Consider the following 23,492-nt stretch of genomic DNA (forward strand, 5'->3'; position numbering starts at 1 on the left):
CTGTCCTCTCATTCCCATCCTCTTGTGAATCCTATAGTGCACAATCTATGAAAGAACCCAACTCCTCTATGAGCTCCCCAGGATCCTCCAGCATGCCTGGAACTGCACAAGCTGACATTCTCAGCAACAGAAGAGGGTCTCAGAACGTTGAGGAAGCTGGAATATTAACTAGTCAATGTAAAAGTATTTATTTGGGGGGGGGGGGAACTATAAAGAAATGATAAATATCTATTGAATCTTGCATGGAGGAACTCTATTAAAGGATTACCTATTAAAAGGTAGTTTCTTCCATTGCTTGCCACTAGGAAAGCTAAATTTCAATTATTACTGCTCAGAATACCCTATATTTTCTGTAATTTGATTGACTTACTATATAATAAACGATCAGTCTTCTGCTTTTCATGCATTAAGTCCTGGGTTCGTTCTGCAACTACTACTTCCAGGTGTTTGCTGTATTTCTCCATCTAAGCAGGACAAACAGATTCCATAATATAATCCATTCACTAAGGTGTTCATGTCTATAAACGGCAGGCAGTTCAGCATTTGGCTGGTTCTGGTTTGGTAACATTTAGATGGGCACAGGTCAAAAGTTGGTCTAGATTATTTTTTTCTAGACCAAATTCTGTCCTTCGGTACATTCATGGCTCCCACAGGAAATCAGTAAGATCACATTCTTCTGAAGGCAGAATTTGCCCCATTACTTTCAAATTCTACATAATTATTGGGAGCCAAGTCCTGGATAGTACCAGTTGCAGAGATGTGCGTTGAAACCCTCTGCAGGGACCACATAAGGACCTAAGTCTCAAGCCGCCACCAACTGATCACAGAGCTGCATTAGGCCATGCTGTGGCTTATGCACCCCTACTCTGAGTGGCAATAGATGGTGGAGCCACTAGCCCCATTCCCACCACCAAAGCCTTGCGCAATAGCACTCAAGATGCTTCTGGAGAGCTGTGCTCTTGATATATAGTAAATTGGGCTTCAACTGCTGCTGCAGCTGGGGAGCTCTGCACTTGAGGAGGGAGGACAGGATTTCCAGACCTGCATTTTTAAGAAACAATGTTGTCACATTATTTTTTTTTAATTCAGCCCCAAACAAAATTGAGAACTGAACTGAAGGAAAGGGGCTAGAATGGAACCTGGGGCTCAAAGTTAACTGTAGCTTCCACAATAGCTCAAGTTACAGCTAATTCTACTAGAGGTCAATGAGTGATTGCTATTCTTCTTCGCAAACAAAGGGCATGACATCAAAGGACAAGACCATTCCAAGTGATTAGAAGGGAGAGCTGGCAGCAGTTTCAGGTGGGTATGTTAACTCCTGCCTGGGTTGTTTTCTGGTTTGGTTAAGACTCTATTAAGCTTACCAGAGTCATCATCATGTCAACTGGACTAACTTTGTTAGGATTCATCTTGTACAATAACTTCTTGACTTGCTCAAATGTAGGCCTTTGGGTTGGGTTGGTTTTCCTGCACCTCCTGATTAGCTGAAACAGGGAAAGGGAGAGAGAAATCAAATGACCCTTAATAGTTCAAGGTACAGATAGGTTTTCCTTCGAGCACTATAGCTTGGACCATTTTTGAACTTGGGGCCAGATCGTGAACTGGCATAAAATGGCATAGCTACATTGAAGTCTCTGGAGCTACACTGATATACACCGACTGATAATCTGGCCCATGTAATTCAATAGCATTAGTAAATGAATGTGCTACTGGGAGAAACACTGCAATGCTCAAAAGCCATGCTTGGTTTCCTCTGTCAAATACTTTTAAATCTTATTTACACTAAGAGCACTTTACACTGCCAGAGTGGTGGAAAGTGGCTTTAGGGCTTATCTATTCACAGAAGTTGTACTAGTTTAACTTAACTCAGTTTAAAAACTGATTTTGTTAAATCAATGTAAAACCCAGTATAGACACTCTTATTTCAGTTTAAGGGTAGGTTGGTTTCATTTAAGTTGACAAGCTAAGCTATGACACTCTTAAAGTGAACTAAGGGTATGTCTACACTACCCAACGGATCGGCAGGCAGCGATCGATCCAGCGGGGGTCGATTTATCATGCCTAGTCTAGACGCAATAAATCGATCCCCGAGCGATCTCCTGTTGACTCCTGTACTCCACCGCCACGAGAGGCGCAGGCGGAGTCGACGGGGGAGTGGCAGCAGTTGACTCACCGCGGTGAAGACACCATGGTAAGTCGATCTAAGTACGTCGACTTCAGCTACGTTATTCACATAGCTAAAGTTGCATAACTTAGATCGATTTCCCCACCCCCCCCCAGTGTAGACCAGGCCTGAGAGTGCCTACACACAAACTTGCACCAGTTTAACTAAATTGGTTTAAAGACACACTTTAGTAAACCAGTGCAATTGTGTGTGCAGACCAGCACTTAGTGTCAATGAGACTCAGACCTTTAATCTCCAGACACATACTATAACTGACTAACAACTGACTTTCAAATGCTAATAATAAAGCTTCACTGATATTAAATATGTAGATGGACTTGACACTTGATAACAAAATTAAAAGCCATACAATTCCAATGACTGAATATTGAAAACATTACTGCCCTGAAACTTTTGGGGGACAAACTGAAATTTTCCATTTGGCAGAATAATGGCTCCTTCATCGGGCTGGTCACACTGAAAGCTTACATCAGCATAGCTACATTTCTCAGGGGTGTGAAAAATACACACCTTTGAGAGATGTAACTACGCCGACCTAACCCCTGGTGGAGACAGTGCTAGGTTGATGAAAGAATTATTCCATCGATCTAGCTACCACCTATCGGGGAGATGGATTAACTACAGTGATGGGAGAACCTCTCTCCCCCGTTACTGGCGTGAGTGTGTACACTGAAGCACTGCAGCTGTGCCACGATAGCATTGTAAGTGTAGACATACCTGTAGTGGATATTAAAGCTAAAGAGCATTTTATGGTGCCTTCCTTAAAAAGTACAATCTTAACTCTGCATTTCCTAGGTTTCTAACTTAAAAATAATGTTTACATTCCTCAAAGGAATATTGCACTGAAACCATTGTCATGTGCCTGCAATCTGAAGTTCACCGCAATAAAGATTTTTGTGTGAGAGACTAAATAACCTTATTTACCTCCACATAGTCTGTAGGGCATGGGCAGGAATTCTCAGACCTTCCTGAAATTAATTCTGTCAGAGGGAGGCACGAGGAATATTCCGCTGAATGAGAATCATCCTTGAGAAAACAATGTTGGAAGAAGAGGACAGGAATGGGGACAGCAGTGAAAAGAAATCAATAATAATGATGTAAAGCACTGAATACACCAATCAAGGAAAGTGAGAATAGCTGGTAGGTTTCTCATCCACCATGTTGAAAATACACCCCTATTGTCATATGTTGGGGACATATTCTTGCCTATCACTTCCTGTACAGAAGCCTTCCTTTTTTCTCTCCACTGGAAATGTTCCAGATCAGGGCTTTCATGTCTGAGTACAGAAGAGGTCTACATCTCTCACTCTGCCACAGACGGCTGTCTCCAAACTCTCACTCAGCTGACAAGATCTAAGCTCAGCCTATATCGAAGGGGAGCAGCTCTTGAAATGATTGAAAACATCAGACACAGCGAGATCCACAGCCCCTTATGAAGCTGGAAGGACCACACTGGGCCACTGGCATGAACAGTTAACAGTAGGAGAACCATAACCATAAGTGCAGGCCACTAGAGTTATTTTTAAGCAAAATTGTTTTTTGGAGCCAGAGTTGTTATGCAGGTTTTTTCAGGGCACCTTATGTTGATTTTGACGCAAATCCTTTATGCAAACAGTTTGGCCTAGATCATTTGCCCTGAATCCATGTACAGACAACACCTTCCCCATGGATGGGGTTCAGCAGCTACCCCAGCACTGTCCCCCCAGCTTTGGATCCTGTCAAGGTGCTTTGTGGGTCTGGGGCTGTATTGTGGGAGGACTGGAAACTGAGCAGGCCAAAGGAGGGGTGGGCAGGTCAAGGGTAAGGCTAGGAGTGACATACCTCATCCCCACTCCAGCCCCACAGAGCATACCCAGAAAAAAAGAATAGAACAGAAGCTGTATTCTCTTTTCCACTGCATTTCTCTCAAGGATCCCAGGGGCTGGTGGGGCCTGGAGGAATCTTACACTGGTAGCATGGCTCCACTGGAACTGGATTTAAACCCGTGTAACCAAAATAAAGATACAGCCCTCAGTAAGCACTGAAGATTTTGATCCATGACAGGAATATATACCGTTGTGAACACGGTACTGTGAGCCAAATCCTGCTCCCACTGAAGTCAACTGGAGTTTTGAGAATAACTTCAATGGCAGCAGGATCAAAATTATGAGGACGTTCACAAATAGCTCTTCAACTCTTACCTGCACAGGGTCACTTCTTGTTGCGATCTCTAATAAAATGATGGAATAACTGCAATATTACAGACAAATAATTGTAGTGAATATATCGCAAACAGAGCCATTTGAAGAACAGGATGACATTTTTGCATATTTTCTCTCTCACTTCCTGCTTTTTTTCTTTTTCTTTTTCCTGTCACTAATCTAGCCTTATTTGGGCCAAATTCTCATGAAAATCAATGGACCTTTTGGATGCCTATGGACTGCAGGATTGAGCCCATGGCGTTTTGGCCAGCAATACACATGCTGAGATGGCTTAGCACCTGCTCATAGTGTCAAACACCAAGATGCCAAGCGCTAGTGAACCCGGGTTAGATGGACAGCCCTTGTACTACTACACGTGTCATCTCTTTTGCAGGAACTCTTCTGCTGGATTGCTTGGGAACTCAGGTGCTACGTGCCTCTATCTGATTTCACCTGTTGCCATTTATTTGCCAAGTTAGGATTATCTGCCATGTTAGGCAAAGACAGACTTTATAGGCACTTGGGGTTGACAGGTTGTACTGTAACAGGAATCTCAGTAACCTTTTTAAGTTCACTGGAGTGTTCAGTTGCCTAAGACGTGAACAATGTACCTATTGACACTCTGTTTTAAGGAAAGGTCTTAGCAACATGTGACTCCAAGAGGCAAGCTCAGCCACAAATTTACAGCTCGGTAGCCTAAAACTGCACACTTTGCCCCTGCAGCGGGCAGCAATCTGAAAGCATGTACAACTAAGTCGGCATTACTGGGAAACGTGATGCTTTTTGGATGTGAGGCAGTGACAAAACAAAATGCATGAGACACTCCTGCAAAACAACTGCTTCCAAGGAGCACCATAACTCAAGGAGCACTGAGTATCAGAGGGTAGCCGTGTTAGTCTGTATCCACAAAAACAACAAGGAGTCCGGTGGCAGCTTAAAGACTAACAGATTTGTTTGGGCATAAGCTTTTGTGGGTAAAAAACCTCACTTCTTCAGATGCACAAATCTTCACATCTGATATAATCAAATAAATATAAGCACTGTACACTTCGCATTCTGTGTTGTAATTGATATCAATATATTTGAAAATGTGGAAAACATCCAAACATATTTAAATAAATGGTATTCTGTTGTTTAACAGTGTGGTTAATGTTTTTAATCGCGTAACAGTGTGGATAGCTTTCTTCCACAGGAGGAGTGCATTTGGCTGTTTAGTCTTTGTTGCTCAAATGCTCTGGCTGGGTCAGAAGAGATGGAAATACAAAAGCAGATCTCTACACACTGAAGGCACCACAGCCTTTATTCCTTCACTACTCCTAATTATTCATTATTTGTATTCCAGTAGCCCCTATAAGGCCCAATCAAGATCAGGGCCCCATTGTGCTAAGCACTGTACAAAGACTAGGTAAGAGAGAATCTCTGCCACAGAGCTCTCACAGTCCAAAAAGACTAAATATTATTGTCCCACAATGGGATACAGAGGGAATAAATGACTTGCTCAAGGCTACAGAGGAATTCTGTGATAGAACAAGGCAGTAAACCTAGGTTTCCAGATTCCTAATCCAGTGCCTTAACCACAGGACCATTCTTCTCCTTGCATCCCTCCTAGTAAACCCCTGTACATGTTTGAATAGGAGGAGGGGCAGACTAGAACCTGGCATGACAGGATCCCCTGGGCAGATGAGCGATTGTGAAGTATTGCCCTCTGGGTTCTCTCAGAAAGAAAGGCACGGAGTCACTCAAGAGTGCATTCTTTTCCTCTATGTAGCTGTTTTTTCTCTCCATACAAAATATAGCCATCCAGTGTATTCAGCAAAAACACTCTGTTCTCATTGCATATGGAAATATAGGATGGATGAATTTTGCTGACACATTGGAAAACTGCTCCTATTTTAACTTAGTATATTGCCATTAGCTAAGTAATAATTTTTTTTCAACAGGGAAAACACAAGGGAGGAAGTGATTTAAAAAAAACAGACCCAGGGCTAGTTTTTTTTATATCCATTTACCCGGATTCAAATCCAGAATAGCTCCATAAAAACAAATGGAGTTACTCTGGATTTACACCAGCATTACTGAGCTGAGATTTTTGGCTTCCTATCTTGGAAGGGTAGATCCTGGGGCATCTAAATTATTCTCTAAATAAGGATCAATTTTTAATCACAATCCTCCAAATTCACCCTGGTATAGCTTTGGAATTTAGCTAAATTATTACGAAAGACTAATTGATCACAGAGAGAAAGACAGGAAAGTTTATCATCACCTGTACACATCTGCCATGGAAGTGGGGACAAAGTCTGACAATGAATGGGCCTCAGGAGCCAAGTAAATCTGCACCAAACGTTGCTGATATGCACTAGCACCCTCATAATGATCCTCTTTTCTGTAGGACTGTAATCCATAGTCTTTCATGGAAGAAAGAAGGAAACAGGTACTTAGTAAGGGTTATGTTCACTCCTGAAACTCTTCCATTATTAAGTAGCAATATTAGTGGTTTAAAGGAGTTTGCTCTGTATGGGGAGATGAGACTTGGTTTAAAAAAATAGCACTATGTTGCTCTGATTTGTATCCAAATATAGTTGTGAATACTGGAACTGCAGCTTGAATATTGGGAGAGATTGTCTGGTGAGGTATGACTGCTTCTTGCTACCCCTGTGGTGGTGGTTCTGGCCCAACGTATCCAGCCACAGTAGGATCATTGCAGTGCAAGCCAGAGTCAGCATACCTGCTTCTTTTCTGCACCTCCTTGCTGCCAGTGTAGGGGTGTGCCCAAAGAAAAGGGGGTGTGGTTGGGACATCCCTCAGCTGTGATGATCTCCAGCTGTGGTTTCAGTGTCTTGGACTACATAGATGCCAGGGTAAGTCAGAGCAGCTCTCATGCTCTTCCAATGTATGCTGGGGCCTGGACCTACGCACAGAGGCCACAGCATCGGGGGACTGTAAAGGGGAAATTTCCACCAGCTTTGTACCCCATCTTCCAACCTGCTTTGTATGAAGCTTGTCTGGACCCCAGGATCTGACCCAGGGTCCGCGTGCTGAGCTGTGTTCAGAGAACAGAATGATACAAATTCTGACTTCTATTTCCTAGATCCAGACAGCACTGAAATTTGGTATGTGGAGGCAGGGGTTCAGGTTGGTGGTTTTGGTTCAGACCAGTATCTAATTGGGACACTCCAAGGATCCCATTCTTTAGACTGGAAGCCCAGCTTCTCACCTAGCTGTGAAAGGGCACTGTGTTTATTGTCTGAAAGGAGGATTTGCGTTATGTCAAAGAATGGCATCAGGCAAAGATTTCATAGAGAATGACATGGATATACTGCTAGGTCTGATGACTGACTCCATCATTTGTGTCATATAATTGGTGCAATGGTGACATGTTAAATTGTAGGCTAGACAGGATAATGTAATGGGATGTTTGCTCTGGCATAGTTTACTTTTAATGAAGGCTGCTGCAGTTAGCATTTCCACCTGAAACGTTGGTTCACAGTCCTGCTGGAGCAGTGAAGGCTGTGAAATCAACCTGCATTAGTAGGTTAGTTAGCCATGTTTCAAATTTTCATCTCTCTTCATTACCTGAAATTTTACAGACCCAGCGGTCGTCTATCACACAGTTATTAGACTTTAAGCATCCATGATAGATTTTATGCTGGTGAAGATAAGCCATTCCTTGGGCAATGTCTCCAGCAAAGGAAAACCTGAAAGGCACAAAATCATTATTAACATGTTAGTATTCCACTGAACCAGACACTCAGGAAGGGATTAATCCAAAGACTATTGAAATGAGTGGAAAGACTCCCACTGACTTAAATGGTCTTTGGATCAGACCCCAGGGACTCGATCCTGCAAAGTGCTGAGGACTCCCATGAGTTGCTGAATGCCCTCAGTTCCCATACAGTTGAATGGGAGTGGAGGGTTCTGGGTCCCTTGTAGGAATGCACAGAATCTTGTGGAAGTTCTCAGCAGTTTGTGGGCTCGAATCACGTGCGCAGATATTTACTAGCTGAGCAAAGTACTCAACTTTTAGTTTGTATGGCGTGGCGACTTGGACCATTTTTTTTCTTTGCTGTTGCATAGAAGCAAGGCAAACATAAGGCAGAGATAGAAGGGATAAGGGACAATTTGCAATTATATGTGATGAAGTAGTTCATAGGGGAATTCCTTTGAAATCCTGAGCCAGTTTTGTGTACATCTGTTTTTATGGGTAACGCTAATGTTGCACTTTTAGTTGTACTAATCTGTTCACGGTTGGACTATCATGAATGTAGCTGTGCTGCTCTTTTACTCATCTTAAGCCAGAACATCAAAGTGTACTAAGTACAGATGGCAGTGGTGGGGAAAAGAGGCTATATGGGAACCAAGGTTTAAAATGGTGTTGCAGCATACTAGAGATAGGATGAAAAGGTTTGGGCGTGACATGGGTAGTGCTAAATTCAGGGGTGTCAGGATGTCCATGGGACAGGTCAAATCAGAAACTTGGATTATCTCTTAACCAATAGGTCTCTCTCTTTCTCCTTGCATCTCAGAAGAATGGTATCCTCTGTTATACATCACAGCACTGTTGTGTCTACCAGTGACTTTATCTATAATTAATGTCCCTCTTCAAGTGTCACCTGGTGATGCTACGTGTATCTTATTTCACAAGTTTTTTTTTTTTTACCTGAAGCCCCAGTTGAGAGGGATGTCTTCATTGAGCAGCACGTCGCTCAGGCTACCTTTTGGACAGTATTCTGTCACGATGGCAACATTTGGCACCTCTGTACAACCGCCGATGAATTTGCAGAGGTTGGGATGATCAAGTTCTCTGTGAAAATGAACAGGAATCACACCCTTTCTAAGCCTCCCCTCTACACCTTTTGGAACTGAAAAGTTAGGGCTTTTGCCACTGGATTTAGAGGAAACGCTAAATATGCATAGAAATATGTTCAACCAGGTTCAAAGAAATGTTTTCAACACTGTTTGCGAGAGAAAAACACGAAAACAAGTAACGATGGGGCAGGTTCTGATCTCCATTACACTGGTGTAAATGTGGAATGGCCCCCAATGTGCAGGTTTCATTGTTTACCTCACTTGCTTTACTTCCTTGCGTATGGATTTGGACAAGGTGAATGTCTTCTTCCTTATTTTCTTGATGGCGACTGTTCTACCATCACTGCAACAAGAAAAAGACTTTCCTAAGTGCTGGATTCCCACATGGTGAGAATGCAGTATTCTCTATATAGGAGCTTTGGCTCTCTGCGGAAGGTACACGGATGTGGATTTTGTCAAAATCTGGATGGGTCTGAATTTCATGATTAGGGCCTCTTTCTGTTATAGGCTGAGCTAGAACTCTGTATTAAAGCAGCCTGGAACTGTGGGCATGTAGGGAATAAAAACCCAAAGATCCCTACAAATTTTGCAGCTCAGGTCAATTTATCTCTGTGTGTATTAGAATGTTCCGCAATCAAAGAAGTGAAGTCTTCTGTTTTCTGCAGGGGAGCACCAGACTAGTATGGAGTAGATGGGAGTGGTGAGGGCAGGGGAAAGAACCAGTGGGGGCAGAGAAAGCTGAAAACCCCCAATAAAAGGGTGGGACAAAGTAGCAGGTGATTCTTTGAAGCCCTCCCTTTCCCTCCCTCCACCTGTAGCAACTTTGAATGCAGTCAGCTGGGGAGTAGCTCATGTTTACAGGGCTGCAGTTTTAAGGCAGCAGCCTGCCAGTCCAAGGTCTCCTCTGTGCTTCCATGTGGCACTCAGCTAAGTTGTATAAGCACAACAGTGTAGCCACAAAAAGCCAGCGGTGATTCTTGCCTCCAGCCAGAGCAGAGCCTTCCAGTGAGTGAGAGTACTGGGGAAGGGGAGCCACTGTGGAAAGGGGATGACCCACCTAGGTAGGAGGAGCACAAAACAAGAAGGAAAGTAAAAGGCAATAAGGAGAGAGAACAAAAGGAGAATGGGTGGGGCAAGAAAAGAGACAGAGAAACTCTGCTGGACAAAGGAGAGATGGCAGCAACCTTCCTGGGACATGAGGGGACTTTGTGGCGGTTGCAGTGTCCACTAATCTCTTGGAAGCCGGTGCTCCTACAAAAGACGTTTAGGAGCCATGGATACATCTACCGTCTGTGTGTACAGGTAGGTCACTACCAGCTAGGGATGTATTCCAAACCAGTGAGCTAGAGAGGAAATGCGCCATTCCCAGTCTTGCGAGCTGGTTTAAGGCCATAGATTATAATGAGCTGTAGTACAGTACATAATTTTCTGTGCCAAATTGCTTACTTGTATTTTACTTAAATATTAGAGACGGGCCTGACTCAAAACCTTCGCTCCCAATAAACTTGAATGCTGTGGATGTTCAGAAGCAGAGTCAAGTTTGCAGTTCAGTCCCACGAGCATTGAAATCTCAGCAGGAGAAGGAAAAGGGGCATCCAAAAATAGAAAACATCAATGTGCGTCTGAGAATATCCTTCAGCCTGAGTGTGCTAGGAAGGCCAAGTTAGTCCTCTAACGTTCCTGGCCCTGGCCCAAGCAGAGGAAAATTAGCCCTCACATTATTTCCAGGTGATAATACAGCAAGAACGGAAAGTCTCTCTCTTGCATGGGTGTAACTACAATACACAACATAACACAAAGACTGACTGACATATAAGCCTACTATATCCCTGTCTGGGTGAAGTGCTGTTTCCTGGATGCGTTGACAGCTGCAGTGCAAGAACTCAGGGCCGTGATACAGCTGGCGTTGGAGTCGCTGGGTGCCTGGGCTGCACTAATGATGCTGCCCATTGCCGTCCGTAGCATGCGATCTAAATAAAAAAAAAGCCATTGAGATGCACATTATATGCAGGTGCACCTGCAGAAGACTCCTGAATCATAAAAACTCAGGAAATGCTGCTGCCCATGGCACCAGAGAGCCGGCTCATTTATGCTTGCAGTAGGAATGCTTTAATTTAGGATTTGACTGTTAACATGTAACAGGGTGACTACGGCTGACAGCCATAGGCAGTGGCCTCTCCCACTAATATCAGTAGCTGAAGGCAGTTCCTCTGCCTTCAAAACTATCAGCCCTCAATGGAACAATTTCAAACTCAGTGAGTGTCATTTTATGCAAGGGACAAAGCCAATAAAGGAAGAGACAGTACAAAAAACCCCAAACTCCAAAACCTATGATGTTACAAATCTATTTAGGACTCTTTGAAGAATTTAAAGTTATCATCAGGGGAAGTGATTCTGACATTAAAGGGAATTCAAAACAAAGCAACAATCCAACTGGTTGAAAAAACTAGAATATCAACATTTTTCACGTCTTTCTTTTGGGGTGGGGGGGGAGGAAGGTGATGCTTTGAGCTGGACAAAAAGTAACAAAACTACATAGGGAGCAGATTAGACAGACTCATGAAAAAATGTGAACAGATTGGATCCTATGTTGATGACAGCTGTAGAGATAGTTAAAGAGACGGATTATAAGTACATATGAATTCTGCCCTACAATACCTGAACTAGAAACGGAAGAGACCTGTTAGGTTTCCAGTTAATTTGCATGCCAATGCAGGAATGTTCTCTAGTGTTTCTTTACTAGCATTCTGTCAAGTTTCATTTTAAATGTGCCCGTGTGATGTATATTCCCTTCCTTGATTTCATTCCGTTACTGTAACAGACTAACATTTTCTTGACGTGATGTTTGCACTCCAAGTATGTCTGTTAGACATGTGGCATCATATTAGACGTCATTCAGCCTCTCTCTGGATATATCTTCAACTCTTCAAATTTCCAAAAAAAGTCAGTCTATCCTGCCACCTAGTCGCTTTTGTTTATCTTCTCTGAACTCCGTCTAGTGCTAATTGTTCTGGTCAAGGGTTACATAGAAATGAACTCAGTATCCCAGTTGAGGTCACCTCAGAGCTAGAGAGAGAAACTATTATGCAGAGGCATAATGCCATGGAACAGGGACATATCAACTCAGCACTGCGTTGGCATTTTGTTTTACACACACACACACAAAATCTTGGCTGCTTTTAGTAAATTAGACTCCTTATTAACCTGATATCTGTTCCTTAAGACCATGAAGGTATCTCATTACACTACTTAGAAATGAACATACAGCTCCAAGTATCCGTACTAAATTAATGCAATAAAGTCTTATCCCATTGACTTGTACTGAACATATTATATATTTAAAGCAGATGGGACCTTTTCAGCAATACCTTGTGGAGGCAGGACTACAATTATAGTTAGATCCTCAGCTAGTGTAAATCAATGTAGTTCCAATGACTTCACTGGAGCTCCATTAATCGATATCAGCCGAGGATCTGGCCCATATGATAGCAATAAATGACATGGTGAATTATATGCTGTACAGCGAATGTACAGCCTGTATGACAAACTGTACAATAATGCTCCGATGTTAAAAAATGTCCAAGTGGAAAACAAATATAATTATGATTTTACACATTAGATAAATTGAAGAAAACTCAAGTGATGACGAATTACTTCAGCTACGGATAACACACAGTGGGACAAATTAAGCACTTGGTTACATCTGTGCAAATCCAACATCGCTCCACTGAAGTCACTTAAAAAGAGCATGTTCGATCCTAAAGCAACTAGGGCCACCGCCATCTGTTGTGCCCATTTTCACATATTTCCAGAGGGGATTTGTGTATTTTTGATCGATTCCTTTGTTTTTTATTTGTAAGTCACCATAAATTACAGGAAAAAAGCCCCCAAACCATATGTGAAAAGAAACCCCTGATCTTTACGCTATGTCTACACTACTACTTATGTTGGTATAACTTATGTCGCTCTGTCTCCTGTCCGCTTAGAGCCGCTACGCTAGAAGCGCTGTAAGACTTAGTGGAGCTGCACTGCTGTAAGCTGTCTAGTGTAGCCATAGCCAAAGTGTTCAAGTTAAAATAACATCCTTAAAGGAAAACTCCAGTGGTCAGCTCACAGATGCTGTGGTGACCGGCACCTATCAAAGATAGATCCTCCTCCTTTAGGTCAGACCCTTATGGAATATGGGTATATTTCCGTGTGTGCTTCATTTACACAACAGGATGTGCACTGATGATAAAAGCGCCAAAATGACAGTCTTTACAAACCTTGTTTGATGCGGGAGAAGTCTATAATCCAGCTTTCATCCCAAAACATCTTTTGCTTCTGATATTGAAACCACTGCAGAAAGCATAACAGGCCAAATTCATTCCTGGGGCAACTCTATTGGCTTCAGTGGAGTTGCACTAGGGATGAGCGTAGCCAATACATGATTAGTTGTATGGATATTTTCAAATATAAAATCCTACAGGTGTCTGAACAAGAATCACCATTTTAGCCCCCATCCTCTCTCAACGTCTGACTGACTTACATAGAAGTAACAGATCTGGATCTAACACCAAAATACAAAATCTGTAATTCTGAAGACTAAAGAACATGACATTTTGTAGTGGACAGTCTGATACTTTCAGTCCATGTTTGCATTTTTGTGCACTGCACTTAGAACCCAGCTCTTACCCCAGCGATGTGGTGAACATCATTTCACATCTTGGAAATGTCCAATGTGTAAACAAATGTCATTTCCCCCCAGATAAGCAGCATTTACTGGTCATATAGGATGTGGCAATCAAAATCAGGCCCCAGAGCAGCAAATTAGATGGTACATTATTACACAAAGTACTGTAGCTTGCATAACATTAGATGGGACACTGTCACTATTTTGTAAATAAGATGTATGTCTAATAACTGACATACCAAAAAGTTGTCAAGTACAATAAACCCATTTTATACAAGCACATACTTGTCTGTAGATCAGAGTTGCAGGTTAGCTATGATAAACAGAAGACAATTTAAACACAAATATTAGATGGTCAGCATTTTGCCATCTATCTAATATTACCTTCAACAGCACGCATTGGATGGATGACAAGTAACAAAAACCCAATTTACACAAGAGTTCTTGTGACATCTTGGGAAGTGGTGGCAGAATTTGGGGAGAGCTTTCGGCCTGATTCCAGGCCCAGAAAATCAATGGCAGTCTTTCCCCTGATTTCAATCGGCCTGTGCTTTCAGGAAAAGGAGATGTATTTTAGTGTGCAAGGACCATAATCAAACAAAGATGATGGGACTGATTCAATACCCACTGAATTAAATGGAATCCTTTCATTGACTTTAATGGGGGCTGGATCAGATCATATGAGAGAGAGGAGCATTGGAGCATTGTGCTCTTGCTGTATACTGAAAACTGGATACAAGTGACCTTTTCAGCTCTGTTTGTAAAAACAAGTTTATACATTGACTAAGCAACAAGCAGCAGAGAATGCTGAGTAGCATCTACCTACAGAAGCTAGGTAGATGATACTTAGCATGCACTCCAGCATAAGAGGAAAAACAACAGAGTCCCTGCAAAACAAAGAATATCTGAGACAATAGGTAAATTAGGTTTATTCTGGAGGACTCACAGCTAATATATGCATAAGTGAGAAGGGGGCTAACTGTTTCCCTAACTCGTATGATGACTTTAAAGTTATCCACTGAAATCTGGTTGTAGGGGCTTGATTGAACTCCAGCCTGTCTTGCAAAGAAGTGGGAAATGGAAGGTGAAGTGGTCTGATGTGTATTATGTTGGAAGATCCTCAATAAAAATGTTTGAGTAACAAACCGACATTGAATCAACGTATGGGGTCAGATCCTTCTGTTGGACCTGAGCAGTGCCTATTTGTACCACCAAGAGAACTGGCCCACTGTAATGGGCTTAGGAAACCTCAAGTTGCTCATCTAGTTGCAATAGTTCAAGGGTCCAATGCTGTAGTCCACATACTGACCCTCTCACTGTGATAAGAGTGGATAAGGAAGGCATGCAGGATCGAGTCTACGTTATGTTAATACATTTGATACTGAAACATGTAAAGAGGCTTAACAGCTGTATAACTGATACTTTTCTATGATTTAATTAATTCATTACATTGGCGTGTTTTCTCTTAGAATGTAAAATATTCCGGTGCCCACCAGAGACTCTGGACACATTTACACGGAACAAGAATTTCCTTCCATGAAAATGCCCTTCAGAAAAGTAGTCACAACTCTCCAGTTCCCATCTAGAGTCTCTCAATGCTCTTCCCAGCAATTTCTCTCTTACCCCTAGAAAAAGCTGCCAAGAACAAAGAGGTCTTGCATTGTAACCTGAAAGGTAACAGATCTGGGCTGTGGCAATCTGAAGCAGGAAGCTAATTCCACAGTTTTATCTAATTATATGGCCTTCAGCATGGTAGTATCTAAGTGTCTCCCAGGGCTGTGACTTTAGATTTATTCTCACAAGAGCTCTGTGAAGTAGGTACCTATTATCCCTATTTTACAAGTTGGGAACTGAGGCACACAGAGATTGTGACTTGCCCAAGTTCGCATAGGAAGTATATGATAGGACGAGGAACTGAATCCCAACCCAGTGCCTTAGCCGTACGATCATCTTTCTTCCCCTGAGCAAGAGCATCCTGCCTTCATTCCCTTGCAATCAACCAGGGGGTGTTAGATTGAGCGCTCCAGATGTCTCAGCCACAGCAGTGTGACATGAGGAGGGAAGTGATCCCTGCCATAACAAAGAGCCAATGCACTTATAGGTTTATAGGTTAAAACCAAGCAAGTTATCCATAATGCACACAATCAATACCATGACTATACATCTGAAAATATTTCCCTGGCAACAGCTTTCCATAACGTTCAGAAATTAATTTATGTTCCTTCAGATACAGAGGAATCTATAGGAAGGCAAAAAATAGAAGGGCCTATTCTGCAGAAATATAGTAAAAGAATAAGTAAAAATGATATATCATCTTATATTTATCCAGCACTTTTCATCCCAAAGGATCACAAAGCATTTTCCTTATATCGATCTATCCTTGTATACACACACACCCCTTTCTGTATTCCCCCCAGTGAGTCTGTTATAATAATGAACTACTACTACTAAACAAAACCCAAGGATTGGAAACTGACCGGATCTCCTAAGTTGAGGAGAGGTTCCAGCTGGTGTTAGGATGCACAGTCAGACACGCCAGGATCATTACAGAGAAGGTGTAATCCTAGCTGTCAGCCCCTTGTGAGCCATTCTCCAGCAACGTGGGGCTGCTCTAAACTATACCCGGGGGGCTGGTGTAGAATGGGCCCCAGAATCAAGAAGCAACTTTCCCTCCCATTTCTCTTCTTCCCCCTTGGATCTACCCGGGGGATTGTGTGTGTAGCAGAGAACCTGTTCTGATGCTTGTAAAGAGTTGCGTTGTAAACAATAAAATAATGGAGACACCAGGATGGAAATAAAAGAAGAGAAAGGAGATTTCATTTGACACTTACCACTATTGTCAGAATGAAGCCGGCACAGACTAAACATATTGGTAAGGCAATTGCTATCCTGGCATCAGCTGTCAGTGGGCATTCCCCACAGTCAGCTGGACACGTGGAACAGCTTTCATCTTCTTCACAAACACCATCTCCACAGACTGGGCAAAAAGGGATGTAGAGAGCAAAATGCTTGAAAATAGCTCTATCCACTCTTAGGACTCAAGTCAGTAACAAATACATAGGGCTCCTGAGCTGGGGATCCCCGGGAGTGGCCACAGAATATCTGGAAGAACAGGTTTTGAGGGATTCTAGGATCTTTGTCCTGCAGTTGAAAGCTGTGGATTTTAAATGTAATCTAAGGACCCTTAAAATACACTGACCTTAGACTAAGTGTGGACATCAGTGCTTTTGACATGTTGTTGCAGATGTGTTGCTTGGTTGTTACCTTTTGTCTGTTTATTTCTCGTCGCCTGTCTTGCCTGTTTAGACTGTATGCTCTTGAAAACAGGGACTGTCCCTTACTCTGTATACTCAGCCCAGCCCTTGGGAGACCCAGGGGTCAGGAGAACAGAAAGCCATCTTTGCCCCCTTTCCTTTCAATCAGCAGGACTGGTATTCAGTAGTATGAATAACTTCAGGCAAAATGAACAAACCAACCCATGCTAGGAGGTGTTTCAAACGAAAGCTCATGAAAATTAGAACCAATATCAGATGTAATGTAATTTAAATGGAAGTTTCAACACCAGCCCAACATCAGCAAATGATCACAAAGTTGAAAAGTATCCCTGAAAGACATGATCTTTACAGCTGAGATGTTCAAAGAGCTGTCTGTTTGGTTTTATAGGCAATAAGGTCAATGGCAAACGGTAACTTCATTAAATAATCACTGTTTTCTCATTTCATTTACTAAAACATAATCCCAGTGGGAATTTCTTTAGATACTTTAGAGTGAAAGTCAATGGCAAAACTCCCATTAATTCTAATGGGGCCTGTATTTCACCCACGGATCTTCACTACTAGAATGCTGTACCTCAGATTCTCAAGCAAGAGAAGACTTAGTGCCACTGAGATGAGCAAAAGCACAGATCTCCTAACTACCAAAATATTTTGGAAAACAATTGGTAATAATTCTGCCTGCTTCAGTTCTATTCCATTGTAATCTGCATTCCAGTACTATGCCCATCACAGAGGTCTCTGAATGCCTAACAATTATATTTATTAAAATTAACACAAGAGCACTGCATTGGGCAGTGTTTCTGAGGTTTATATGAACAATAGCACCAGGCTCAAGAATCACTTGTGTTTGCACGTTAGCTGTCATGCCTCAGGCTAGCCTGCTTCCTGTCTGATGACGAGTGTCCATATACTGGAAAGAGACCATGTGGTAGAACAGTTTTGCATCCCTATAACATCCCAACAAGCCTTGTAGTGCCTGAAGCTGCTGGTTCTGGTATTTGATTTCAGCTGTTTGACCAAGTGCAGCCTTTTACGGGGTTCTCATGTCCTACACAGGCAACGAGAAGCTGGAACAACTTTAGAGATTTCAAGTGGTTTGAAAAAGAATTGTAGAAACATTTGATGGGATACATTCACTTGTGAAGGGGCTATGTGGGCTTTTGTTCTTCTAGCCTATCAGTAGAATTGGAAGAGCTGTGTAATTCCTGTTTAACATACGAGAAGTCTTTATTTCATACCATACCTACTGCAGGTAGCACCGTGGTTTTGGCTTCCAGAGCAACTTGCATTTTCCCAACCCTGATGTGTGCGATGAGAGAGGTCACCCCCACATGAACCAAAATGACCTGCCAAACAAACAGCCATTGCTTTAAATTTCATACACTGGACTTTTTCAACACCAATAATCTAATCTCCTTTCTCCTAGATTTATTATTTCACCTTCTTCCTATTTGCAGGCAATGGAGGTCTCATCATCTTCTCATCAGCCCATGTGGCAACATGATCAATTGTCTCCAAACCTCATTAGATATTGTTACCAGAATGGAAGCTAAATGGCCACTCAAGACCTCTGTCTCTCCACGAGGGAGTCTGTAACTCCACCCAACCCTACTGCTGCATGTGCAGTTCTGTTGAATAGGTCAGCCTCTGGGAGAGGCAAAGTCTATGTTCTTCCAAGACTTTTGGGGCCCAAATAGCCTCAGCTATTTCCATAAATGTTTTTGAGACATATTGGCAACCCTCACGGAGCTGCCATGAAGTGAGGGAAGTGAGACAAGCAGAAGTAGAATCCAGTCCTCTGGAAACAAGATGCTAGGTGCACTCAGTTCCCAGTAAAGTCAGTTGGAAGCTGAAAGCACTCAGCACCTCGCAGTATCAGGACTTTATCCTGCAGCCTTTATATGCATATAACTCCAAATGAAATAAGTGGGCGGATTTCCTACCTAAGGACTGCGGGATCTGGCCTGCTAGTAAAAAGGTCTAGAGCATTGTATGCCGTAAATGTACTATACCTTGGCAGTCCAGTTTGTCTGACTCATTTTGCCAGCTGTAGATAAAGTGTGAGTAAATATCTGGCCATCATCTGGAATCCACGGGCCACATATTCCACCTTTCCCCTTTACCAAAAAAGAGCAGTCATATCAATAGATAATAAAACAAGGAAAATTCCAGACCTTAATACTCTTAAATTTAGTACTCTTTGGGGGCCTTGTGCTTTATTCCAATAACTAGCAACGTATTATTCATTATGACAATGCTCAATCATAAATGACACCATTGTGTGCTAAAATAAAACACAAACAAATGGAAAGGAGCACACGGATTGATAGTCCAGTTTAAAATTCCACAAAATTTTCACTCACTCAAAGTCCATGAGCCATTTTCTGTCCTCATCTCATTTAGGCACCTAAATCTGGAGTAACTTTATTGAAGTTAATGGAGTTATTCTGTATTTACTTCACTAAAAGTAGAATTTTGTCCACAATTTTTTATTCTCTACATGGTAGATTGACTGTAGCTCTACTTTTTTTTGGTGACAACTATGGGATATGGTGTTTCTTTCATGAAAGTTCCTATTTCCAGAGCATTTCTCATTAAGATTGTATCAACTTTAATTTCCCAGCAGCTGCAGCCATTGAGAATTATAATGGCTGTCTGAGGATCATGGGTTTTTAAATGGCTTAATCCTTCTTGCTAAATTTCAGATATGTATTCAAGCATTTCTGTTCATGCACTTTAAAATACAGTATGCAAAAAAGAAATGGATTGCTCATGCTAGCTGACGTAAAACCAGGAGTAATGGTCTCAAGTTGCAGTGCGGGAGGTTTAGGTTGGATATTAGGAAAAACTTTTTCACTAGGAGGGTGGTGAAGCATTGGAATGGGTTACCTAGGGAGGTGGTGGAATCTCCTTCCTTAGAGGTTTTTAAGGTCAGGCTTGACAAAGACCTGGCTGAGATGATTTAGTTGGGGATTGGTCCTGCTTTGAGCAGGGGGGTGGACTAGATGACCTCCTGAGGTCCCTTCCAACCCTGATATTCTATGATTCTATGATTCTTCCTGAAAAGATGACACCGTATTGAAAGCCCCTGCTTAATGGAAAGAGCTTTATTTGTAACTATCCATTCAGTAGCACAAGCCCACTTTCCTACAGCAGTTTTGCTCTATGGGGGCTATTTTATAGATGCTTGCCTTGTCTAAGCAGGAAAGCTCAAAAATATTTCAAACTTTAAAAGCAAGAGGCTGGGTGGTGCCTTTGTGCTAGAATCACTCACAGATCACACCCTCCCCACAAGGATTTGGGGGTAGAACAACTCCACAACAATGCACCCTCTCTCTTCCCACAGAGGGTGGTGTGTGGACACGGGAGTGATCCTGAGGGAGGTGGCAGCCAGTGGCAGACTGAGGGAGGACTGGGCATGCTGACAGGATGCATATCGTGCTGTGCAGCGCCAGTGGAGATTCCAGCCAAAAAATTACACCGCCACAGGCTGGATGATATTTCTGTAGCCCCCTTCCTTCAAGGGGAAGTTCTGAGGTCAGCTGGGGAATCCCTAACAGAGTGGCTCCAATAGAGCTGTGCTGGCAAGGAGCAGGGCCACAGCTGCTGTGGAGGCACAGGGGCCTTGGTGCAGCTGGGTGAGATGAACATGATTTATGGGCTAGACACGTGCACTGGAATGGGTTGCCTAGGGAGGTGGTGGAATCTCCTTCCTTAGAGGTTTTTAAGGTCAGGCTTGACAAAGCCCTGGCTGGGATGATTTAGTTGGGAATTGGTCCTGCTTTGAGCAGGGGGTTGGACTAGATGACCTCCTGAGGTCCCTTCTATGATTCTATGATTTCCCCTGTGAAGCCTTCTCTCTTTAAATACATTTAAAAGGTAATGAGTGGAATCTCGCAGAACTTCCTCTCCTTTCTGGTCCTATGGGTACTATCTGTCCCTCCGTAAATACAAATAGACTAAACTGTTCTAACACGTCATTCTGGAGCCACCATTTTAAATATGGTAAGTACACAAAGTGAAGAGGAACAGACTGTCCCCCTCTGCAATTTAGCACAAACACCTGCCTTGACTTCCGTGAGCCAGGATTTCACCCAGTATGTTTGAGTACAAGTGCCCTAACAGAGTCCAGAAGAAATGGATAGATTCTTCTCGCAGTGCAAAGTCAGCCATCAGGAGCTTATTGTCTGGCCTTTGAATGCTTTTCTACCTTGATGAAATATGATAAAACCAGTTCATATAGGGTCCAACCCTGCAAGTCACTGAGCAACTCCCATTGACTTTAATGGAAACTGCTGGATGTTCAGAACTTCTGAAAATCAGGCTGTTTCAGTCTCTAGCAGCCTGCTCCAAAGCCTGCTGAAATCAATGGCAGTCCTTCTGTTTGCTTTAATGAACTTTGGATCAGGCCCTAATATGGACTTTGGGGCCTAATTTTAGGCCCTCATTTTTCATTATGTTGACCTGGCTATTAAAGTGTCTCATCTAGCATGCAGAACAGACCCACCCATTGTACTAACCATGAAGGCCAAAGGGCAGGAGTGGATGTTGGCGTGATGGACACAGCAGTTCTCTCCATTTGCATCTTTCCAGTTGGAAGGGCACTCTTGTTCTTCACAGAACTTCTTGGCTGCCGCAGCATTGCTAACCATTTTTTTTTAAATACAAAGAGAGGATTTTATATTCATTTCTCATTCCTAAAATTTTTTTAACAGGCATGTAATGAAGTCCTGTTCTTTACACTGCACAGATATACACAGCAGGAGACACACTGCTATTTCTTTAAATTGTTTTGCTGTGTGTGGAAATAGCCCCACAGCGATGGATCTCTGCTATCAACTGGGGCACCATCTGGTCCCAGGCAGAAAAGGTCTGGCAGCTGTCAATCCTCCGGCAGCTGCCAACTCCTCAACCTGGCCCTCCACCCTGACAACACCACCAGATGGGGAATCTTGGCCACACAACCCCTGACTCAGATCCTCATGCCACTTCTGATGATGTCCATCTCTACTTACAGTCTCTGCACCATCTCAAATGAGTGATTGTCTCTCTGAACTTCAGGACATTCCATTGTAAACATTCTTTACTTATAAACAAAGTAACTGATTTTTTTTCAAGTGTGGCTTACTTTGTAGATATGACTGAGACTTAAAATCTAAAGACTTTATCTAGTGTACTGTTACTGGATTCAAAGCTCTATGAAAAAAACAACAGTTTTTATCCTATTGCAAATTGTATTAACTGACAAGTAATTTGTAGTGTTATAAAAGGAGAATACATTTTAAGGGAACAGAGTTAAGGTTCACCTAGGGTAAATTTTTCAAGAGTGTCTTAAGGGCAGATTTAGAAAGGGGTTTAGGCACCTAAAGATGCAGTTAGGGGGCTAGTAGGATTCATAGAAGTGCTGAAGCAGGAGAGGCACCTAACTCACATTGACTTCTTCTTGCTCCTAATTTGGAGTTAGGCACCTGACCTGCTTAGCATTTTTGAAAATCCCACTAGCCACCTATCTGCATCTTCAGGCACCTAAATACCTTTGAAAATCTGGTCCTTGGGCACTTTTTAACATTTTACTCCTAAACTCTAAGATCTCCATTCAGTGAAGCGCTTAAGTACTTGCCTCATTTTGGGCCCAATCCAAAGCCCCAGGAAGTCGATAGAATGATTCCTGTCCACTCCAATGGCCTTGGGATCAGGTAGTTTAAGCAAGGCAGCATCCCATTGATGCTAATGGGATTTACGTCCCTTCTTAAAGAGAGGCACATACTTAAGCATCTTGTTGAACTGGGTCCTAAGGGTCCTGTCTTTGAGTGTTTGATACCTGTGTGTATTATTAATGCATTCAGAGTGAGATTTTCAAGCGTTCCTCAATCATTTATGAGCACAAGTCCCATTGGAAAGACTGTAGCAATAATCCTACTTCCAGCTATTGGAGAAATTTTATTTTATGGCTATGTCATCACAATGCTATAATTTACTGCTATGACATTATAGCTATAAATATTTTTGGGAAAATGTAAAAAAAGTTTTAACATTACTATTACGGATCATTACTAAAGTTTGTCCAAAATCCCTCAGTACCCAAATGAACGAAATACAACTTCATGATTAAAGCCACCTATACTGTCAAAATTCCTCCTTCCCAACAATCTTGAATATCAGCTTTAAATATTAAAGAACATGTAAAAAAAAATTCTCTCTGAAGAACTACTCTCACAAATTGAATCTTGTAAAAATGAACACGTAGGAGGGCACTGGAACATTTTCTGTGTAATCTGATTTTTTTCATTTACCATCTTTTTTAACCCACCAAATACATAAAAACAACACAGAAAACGGTGACATGAGGTTAAGGCCCCAATCCTATGTTGCTC

At 42.3% G+C, this 23,492-nt stretch overlaps 1 protein-coding gene across 1 annotated transcript in view; it reads right to left on the reverse strand.

Annotated features, from left to right (window-relative positions):
• Positions 1-23,492, reverse strand: part of LOC135879892 (atrial natriuretic peptide receptor 2-like) — a 37,872-nt gene that overhangs the window by 9,229 nt on the left and 5,151 nt on the right. The window contains exons 4-17 of the mRNA XM_065405923.1: positions 21,639-21,762; positions 19,131-19,235; positions 18,362-18,464; positions 16,675-16,820; positions 13,437-13,509; positions 10,994-11,141; positions 9,428-9,514; positions 9,023-9,166; positions 7,939-8,060; positions 6,629-6,770; positions 4,366-4,414; positions 3,110-3,211; positions 1,365-1,484; positions 371-464 (exon numbers count right to left, since the gene is read on the reverse strand). Of these exons, the coding sequence (XP_065261995.1) occupies positions 371-464; positions 1,365-1,484; positions 3,110-3,211; positions 4,366-4,414; positions 6,629-6,770; positions 7,939-8,060; positions 9,023-9,166; positions 9,428-9,514; positions 10,994-11,141; positions 13,437-13,509; positions 16,675-16,820; positions 18,362-18,464; positions 19,131-19,235; positions 21,639-21,762 (1,559 nt within the window). The remainder of the gene's footprint in view (positions 1-370; positions 465-1,364; positions 1,485-3,109; positions 3,212-4,365; positions 4,415-6,628; positions 6,771-7,938; positions 8,061-9,022; positions 9,167-9,427; positions 9,515-10,993; positions 11,142-13,436; positions 13,510-16,674; positions 16,821-18,361; positions 18,465-19,130; positions 19,236-21,638; positions 21,763-23,492) is intronic.

Source organism: Emys orbicularis, chromosome 6 (genome assembly GCF_028017835.1).
Source record: "Emys orbicularis isolate rEmyOrb1 chromosome 6, rEmyOrb1.hap1, whole genome shotgun sequence".
Taxonomy (NCBI): domain Eukaryota; kingdom Metazoa; phylum Chordata; order Testudines; family Emydidae; genus Emys; species Emys orbicularis.